A 7973-nucleotide genomic window follows, 5' to 3' on the forward strand; every position below is an offset into this window, starting at 1 on the left:
GGGAAGCAGGGCCTCTCCTGCTCATAGTAGGGTGTTTAGCTGTGTCCCTGCCCTCCACCCTGTAGAGGCCTGTAGCTCCTCGTCCCAAGTTGTGCCAACCAAAAATGTCTTCAGAAAGTGCCTGATATTCTCTAGAGGGCACATCACCCCCAGTTGAGAACTTCTGTTCTAGATAGTCCAGATTCTCAAGAACATTTCTTATTTTCTAATTGTGACCTGGTAAAGAGGGTTGAGGTTATTCACTTTTCTCTTTTTGCTAGAGGGCACATGAGCTCACTAGACAGAGAACTTAAAGGAAGAGGAGAAAGCACCCTCCATGGGGCATGGTCACAGCACAATCTCTTCTCCAGCTCTCCCTCCTTTTGAGATTTTGGGCATGCACCCAGTGTATTACTTACTCTGCCTGGTCTGGGACTCTAACCATGGGATCGGCCATATGGGATCTGGCTAACTTAACCACCAAGTCACAGGGCTCGCTCTCAGGTTATTCATTACATGTGAGGATATTTCAAAAAGTTATTGGAAAAATTAAACTAAATTTTAAGTTTATTTTAGTGCAAACATTTTTTGAAATCCATGTGTAGCTTTTTCACGAACTTTTTGAAGACTTTTTTTTTTTTAATCCTGGCTTTTTGTTAGTGACCCTATTTTTTGCCCCACCTAACATTTTATTCTAATATAAGTGATTATAGTCACCATTCTGAAGCTTGCAAAGATCTCTTTTTTCCTGACTTGTTTAATTTTTTTTCGGAGAGGTTCTTGCTATAGGGCATGTATGCTCACTAGAAAGACAGAGAGACAGAAAGCAAGAAATCACCCTCCAGGGGGGATGACCATGCTGCAATCCCTTCTCCTCTATTCTCCTCTTGGGATCTTGCGCACACACGCACACACACATCTGGTGTGAGTTTAAGCCACCAGGTCCAGGACTCAAACCATGGTCAACTACATGGGAGTCCAGCGACATAGCCATTATGCCAACTGCTGGTCTCCTGACTTGTTTAATTTTGATGTACTCTCCTCTGGATATTTTAAAAATAATTTAGAGAGAGAAAAAAATCAGTAGTTTTTAAAGAGATAGAGGATAGTTTCCAGCGCTTATAAATTTGACAATATGCAGAGAACCAAAGGAAAGAATCCAGTGTTCCTCATCTCCTAATGAGCTTAGTGACCAGCCATGGGTGGGCAGGTGGCAGGCCGGGACTCCTAGCCACCAGGCTTTGTGATGGAGGATCCTAGTCAGCTCTTCTGCAGCTTGGGCTCTTGGGATCAGAATTGACAACTCTGCTGATATGTTCACAAGACAAGCTTAGGAGGCCAGCAAGTAGTGTGGTGGTTAAAGCACTGGACTCCAACATGACTGACCATGGTTTGAGTCCCGGACCTAATGGCTTGCTCTCTCACTCTCTCTCTCTGTCTCTTTCTGGTGAGTGCACATGTCCTGTAGCAAATTTAAAAATAATGATAGTAATAAACAAAATTAAACAAATAGCTCTTTAAAAAAAAAAAAGACAAGCTTGCAGGATTTTCTAGAACCACAGACCCAGAGTAGGAAAAGCCCAGGTTTAGAAGCAGCGTCTTGATTCACCTGCTGGGGCGAACTCTGTATTGTAGTGGATAATAACAAATGGTTTGTCGACCACTGCATAGGGTAGCTCTGCTTTACATCTGGGCTGCCCGAACTGATTTCCATTCATGTTTTTCCCCTTCCTTCTATTTGGGGGCAGACTGTTCGGCCAACAACCCCTCTCAGGCTCAGCTGCGGCAGGAGCTGAATGATTCCCTCCAGATTGCCGAGAAGCTGACCCAGAAGTACAATGAGCTGCTGCAGTCCTACCAGTGGAAGATGCTCAACACCTCTTCCCTGCTGGAGCAGCTGAACGAGCAGTTTAGCTGGGTGTCCCAGCTGGCTAACCTCACCCAAAACGAAGACCAGTACTATCTCCGGGTCAGTACGGTGAGTCATGGCCCAGCCACATTGAAACCAGGGCACCCAAGGAATGGTCTGGAGGTGATGTGAACCACTTCAGGAGTGAAATGAGATGATGTTGTTAAAGGGAGGTGTCCTTTGATTTTGACTGAGCCTTCATCTCATGGCAGGAAATGTAAAAACTTGATTATATCATTTCATTGGAGCCTCATCATCCAGCAATGATATGATCCTACTTTACAGATGAGGAGAAGGAGAGAGATTCCAACTTGGCCAGGGCCAGATAACTGATAGGTGACTCACCTGGGGGTTCGAACCTGTCTGCCTGGCTGCAGAGTCTGTGCGTTGTTTGGAAGCAATCCATTCTTCTCCATATTGGGCTTTTGGGCACACACACAGAGATACACACACCCCTGGCATGTTTCTCAGACTGCCAGGTCCAGGACTCAAACTGTGAAGTTGGTCATGTGGGATCCAGTTGCCTTACCCACCATGCCACAGCTGACCTCTTTTCTAATCCTTTTCTACCACAGTCTGGCTAGTGGCTGCCCAGGGAAAATGTTGATCACTCTTACTCTCACTCTTACACAGGTGCCCTCTGGGCGGGTCACTTGTGCATGGCATTTGCCCCTAAAAGAAGCACCTGGAAATTAGGGCACTTCCATCTGTTGCATTGCACAGTAAAAAGCAGATCCACTGTCTGCTGGATCAACTGTCCAGATCATCTTCCCTGTTAAAGCAGGATGGGTACTGGTTAGCCACAGGGTTTCAGCTCTTCCCTTCCCATTTCTTCTTTCCAGGTGACTTCCCAAACATCCGACTCAGATGTCCCCTCCCGTGTCACTGAGGTGACTGTAAAGCTCTTTGACTCTGACCCAATCACTGTGGTGATCCCAGAAGACGTCTCCAAGGACAATCCTAAATTTATGGAAACTGTGGCAGAGAAAGCGCTAAAGGAATACCGTAAGAAGAACCGGTAAGATGGAGATTGTGATGCAGTGGTAAAACCCGCCACCCTGCAAGGTAGCCCCGTGCTCTGGGGCTGGCTGCCAGCTGGGGGTAGGTAACTTCGACTTCCTGTTGGATTCTTTCTCTTTCTCTCATTTATGGAAGAAATAAATAAACCTAAGAATGAGAGAGAACTGGTGAGTCAGAGGGCCTTTCCTGCAGCCCTTCAAGGCCCGGCCTGATAGGTCCCTGGGACCCAGAAAAGGGGCAGAGTAATCAGCCTGGTGGGAAGGGCTGTGATAGCCAGAGCTCAAGGACGGAGCTGAGACATCACTGGGAGTTTTATTTTCCTTTGGAAGATGTTCTTCCATGGTGGATAAGAATGCGGAGTGCTGGTTGCTCCTCTCAGTGAATATTGAGTGCTCCCCTTAACTCCATCCCCTCTTTTATTCCAGAGAGGAGTGAGATGTGAACGTTGCTTTTCCACACAAGGGGTGTCTTGATCCAGCTCCCCCTGAGATGAGCCGCAGCCCCACCCAGAGACAGCTCTGCACGTCACCAGGCAACCGGGCTCCTAGACCCCGCCCTGCCCCTCCACCCTCTGGTTTCTGCACTCTTAACACCTGCGTTTGCTGCTCCTGGGAAGAACTGCTCCCGCATGCGACTAATTCAATAAAACTGCCTTGTGATCCGAAGGCCCCACGTGTCCTCTTTTTATGCTGTGTTTTTCAACTCCTACATTCCTTCATTTTGGTACGAAAATTTAAAAAGTAGAAACAAAGAAGCCTGGCTAAAACGGTATAGGGACTGTCATTCAGTGGAGAACACAGGACAGTGATGGAGCCCATCCGGTTCAGGAAGTTTTGCTTTTAGGAAGAGAAGTGTGTTCCAACAAGCCAACTAAAATAAAATTTCTGAAAAATGAGCCTTTTATATTCCATTATAAAACTGCAAAAGTATTCTGACCGAGCGAGAGTGATCTGAAAGAATATACTGAAAATTCTGGCAAAGAAGGGGTAATACTAAGGCATACTGTTTTTTGTTTGTATTTTTGTGTTTGTTTGTTTGTTTTGCTTGTTTGCTATAGGGTACATGCATTTAGGAGAGAAAGTGAGAAAGCACCCCCTGGGGGGATGGCCATGCTGCAATCCCTTCTCCTTCATTCTTCTTTTGGGATTTACGGCATGCACACACGGGCTTCCAGTGAGCCAGTCTCGAGCTACTGGACCTGGGATTCAACACTGCGTATTTGTGTCCATGTGGGATCCAGCCACCTTAACCACCACGTCACCTGCTGGCCCAGATGCTCGGTATCTTAATACGTAATTGGTATGTTACTTAGGGAAATGATAGTCTCCAAAAGACAAAATGAAGAATCTCTTTGTAATGGTAAGAGCTGGAACATTCTTGACTGAGGCACTCTCTGTCCTCTGCCAACCACGTACTCTGTGTTTCTGTCCCTAGACCACAGGATGCCTGGGTCATTCTGAATGACTCGTTCACTGCCCAGTCTGAAATATAGCTGACTGCAGTACCTTTCATTGCCAGCAGGTGACCCTAGCTACTCATGGTTCCAATCTCTAGCTTAAAACATCTCAAATATGCTTTAGTTGGAAATAACTCATCTGGCTGCCCCCCCTGATTTGTAGGAAAGTCCACATATAAATTTATAGCTTAGAATATTCTCAGCTGTGGTTTGAGTCCCAGACCCGTGACTTGAAAATCACACTGGGCACATGTGTACATGTGTCCAAGATCCTGGGAGGAGAATGGAGGAGAAGGGATTGCAGTGGCCATCCCCCCCGGGAGGGGTGTGATTTCTCAATTTCTCTTTTACTCTCTCTCTCTCTCTGGCAAGTACATGAGCCCTAAGGCAAAAACCTTTAAAAAAATAGAAAGAAAGAAAGAGTATTCTTAGGTCACTGTCACCTGTCTCTGACTTTGAAAGTCTAACATCCTGTCACACCATCTACAAACTCTAAGGCTTTTATGACCAAGGTTAGTATGTTAGTGTTGCAGTCAAGGCAATTGAGTAAAATAAGTACAAGTCACTTAATGATATGTATTCATTAGGGCTATGAGGTCAGAAGGGACTTGTTTAAATGACAATTATAAAGTATGAATCAAGTTTATGTCACTGTATGTTTCAGAAATGATTTCCTCTTTTCCACTGTAAGTTGCTAGATTCTGGCAGTAGCAATATCCAGTCCCCCCCCCCCCCACTTTAAACTCAATCATCATACACTAAAACCCTAAAAGGCAGATCCTAGTGCTGACTCGAGGTTCCCTGGGCCCCTCCTCACCTCCCTCTTTTCCTCCTTGCACAGCAGCTTGGGTTTGAGCATCCTTGGATCCCTCCATCCCCAAGAGATTCTGCAGCTGAAAGTGTGAGAACGATTGAAGCAGTGGGGCTGGCAGGTGGTGTGGTGATTGGGGTCACTGGACTCCCACATGGCCGACTGTGGTTTGAGTCCCAGACCTGGTAGCTTGCTTTCTCACTTTCTCTTTCTCTCTAGCTCTGACTACTTGGTCGAGTGGTCTAAATAAATAAAGCTGAATAAAATAATTCTTTAAACGAAAGACAGATTGAGGTAGGACATAGGTCACCAAGGCAGGGGGATGAGATGTGGGCAGTTCTGAGGAACCATGGATAATGAGTCCTTGGCTTCTGGATTCTAGGACTCTCGTGGCAGGGGAAGCTGTACAAACAGGGTCTGTGGTTCGGAAAAGAGAAGAGGGCTTTGCCATCCGTGCCACCAGCCCTGCTGTCACCCCCTGTGCTGATACTCAACTATCACCTGCCAGAAAATGATAAGATACCATTTCAGACAGCTACAAGGTGAAGTGACACTGGAGTTATGCAGCACCCAGTTCGCACAACTGTAAAGAGCACGCCTGGGTCAGCTTCAGTGCAATCCCACAACCACCCTCAAAGCAGGCGTTATTCCTCACGTTATAAATGCTTTCTGGAGTAGCCTGCATCAGAGAATGTTGTGTGGCCAGGACACCTGAACACTCCTAATTCCTCATGGTGCACGGAGGCTGTGGGAGGGACCTCAGGGCTTCCTGTCCCTCACTGTGAAGGAGCTGTGAGTAGCTTCCTGAGTCAGGGAGCTGCCCAGACATGTGCAGAGCAAAGGCCTGGCAGTGCGCTTGGGACTACAGCAAGGCTTTTTTATTTTATTTTTTGATGGGGAAGGGGAGTAGTTTTGATTTGGGAATGAGACCGATGTTTTCAAGCAAAGCAACTGTTTGACCGAGTGTGAAGTGATCAGGCAGTAAAGAACCCGTTTGTGGCATCACTAAGTAAAGGAACGCTGTTTGCAGTGAATGAAATGGTTTTGCACGTGTGCCTTCCGACACGAGGTGGCTCCGCAATAAGCCGTCCAGGAGCTCTTGAACACAGCTGAGCATGAGGTTGGCATGTGACATACACCTGCAAGAGGTCAAGGTGTGGGAGGTAGAACTGCCGGGGACCACGTGTTTGTAGTCAAGCAGCCAGTAGGTGGCAGAGTTGGGACTGAACCCTGGGCTGATTCTGGGGTTCCTGCGACCTCGCTGCCTCTTGGAGCTGTGGAGAGTTTCCCATATCGGTGTCACTAGAGATCTGTGGGTAAGACCTTCCCTGTAAAGACTGAGAGATATCCCTTGATTTGCTTCAGGGGCTGACAGGATGCTGCTCCCCAGGGATCAGTGTGGGATTCCCCCAAACTGAGCTGTGTCCCCACTGATGGCAGGCCTCACTGTCCCTGGCCCAGCCAGCCCTACCTACCTGCCTTCCTTACTGTGAGGTAACAAACCTTAGCTACGGCTAAGGCTCTACAGTTACAAAGACTCATCTGTCCTCCTGCCCAGTCCCTCCCATCCAGGTGGTCAGGGCACTCGCCAGTCTGAGGATATCCCTTTCCAGAGACACCCTGTAGAAAGTGAGGGGCATGTGTCTTGGGCCTGTGCATGTCCCTATCTTGTATTTCAGCGGACACCTTCTGAGCAAGGGCAGGTTGCTGCATCATTTGGGACTCTCGGAGTTCACCTGGGCCTTCCTACTTCTCAGCTTTGCACCCTGGAGTGCAGGAGTAAGGTGGCTGCCCTGTCGGGAGAGGATGCCACTGTCTGTCCATCAGCCCACTTGGTGAGATTCACGTTTCATTTTGACTGGCGACCTCTTAGTCAAAATCCAGGTTGAAAGCTGCCCAAGGCCCAGCAGGCCCCGGTCTCATCCTTCTGCATTACCTCTTGGCCCCTGGTGGCAATCGCTGGCCAAGGTCAGAGGTGGTCTCAGCAGCAGCTTCAAGCCTCAGCACCCACATTTTTTCATTTCCTGCCACAAGGGGGCAGAGCTGGTTCATGATGCCTCAGGCTGGGCCAACCAGGGAGGGTGGCAGGGAGAGAGGAAATCCCAGCAGGTAACGGAAGTAGCAGGAGGAAGCCAGGAAGCAGAGGGAAGCGGATTCTATCAGCGATGCCTCAGGAGCCCAGGACATATCGCTCAATACCAGAGGGTGTGAGAGTTCTGGAGAAAGAAGACCTCAGGCATCCAAAGTGCCCAAACCAAAGAAAGATAAATCATCTGAGAGATCTTCAAAAAGTTTACAGACAAATGCATATAATGAAAAACTGTACATGAATTTCAACGTGTTTTGCATTAAAAAACTCTGTATTTTAACTCCATTTTTCCACAAACATTTTGAAGTCTCCTCATGTGCATCAGTAGACTCAACCCAAAATGGCATCTGAATTCTCTGATCATTAGAAAGCTGATTTCCAGAGGGTTGGCTTCCAGAGAGCAGCTGGATTCCACAGGGCAGATGGCATAGTTGAGTGTCCTGAACCCAGGGGCTTGAGAAACAGGCAGGGCACGTGAGTGTGCACATGCCCAAGATCCTAACAGGAGGGAGAGATGGGGGAGAAGGGTTTGTGGTGTGACCATCCCCCATGGGGGGTTACTTTCTCACTCTCTTTCTCTCTTTCTTCCGGCAGGCACACATGCCCTGTAGCAAAATAAAAAAATTTAAATTCTTAGTAATTTTTGAACAAGAGATCTGAGTTTTAGATTTGCTCTGGGGTCTGCTAATGCCATAGCTGGTCCTGCTGA

General features: G+C 47.6%; 1 protein-coding gene across 2 annotated transcripts in view; it reads left to right on the forward strand.

Annotated features, from left to right (window-relative positions):
* The window catches only part of CLU (clusterin), a 20353-nt gene extending 16779 nt beyond the window's left edge, over positions 1–3574 (forward strand). The window contains exons 7-9 of one of the 2 annotated variants that reach the window (XM_006153222.3): positions 1728–1957; positions 2731–2906; positions 3334–3574. In XM_006153222.3, coding sequence (XP_006153284.1) covers positions 1728–1957; positions 2731–2906; positions 3334–3343 — 416 coding nt within the window. In that variant the 3' untranslated portion in view covers positions 3344–3574. Of the gene's footprint in view, positions 1–1727; positions 1958–2730; positions 2911–3333 lie in introns of those variants that run through there. The other variant, XM_006153223.3, reaches the window with a different exon arrangement.
* Positions 3575–7973: the final 4399 nt, after the last annotated feature.

This window comes from Tupaia chinensis, unplaced genomic scaffold (assembly GCF_000334495.1).
Source record: "Tupaia chinensis unplaced genomic scaffold, TupChi_1.0 Scaffold000366_1, whole genome shotgun sequence".
In the NCBI taxonomy this organism is placed as follows: Eukaryota; Metazoa; Chordata; class Mammalia; order Scandentia; family Tupaiidae; genus Tupaia; species Tupaia belangeri.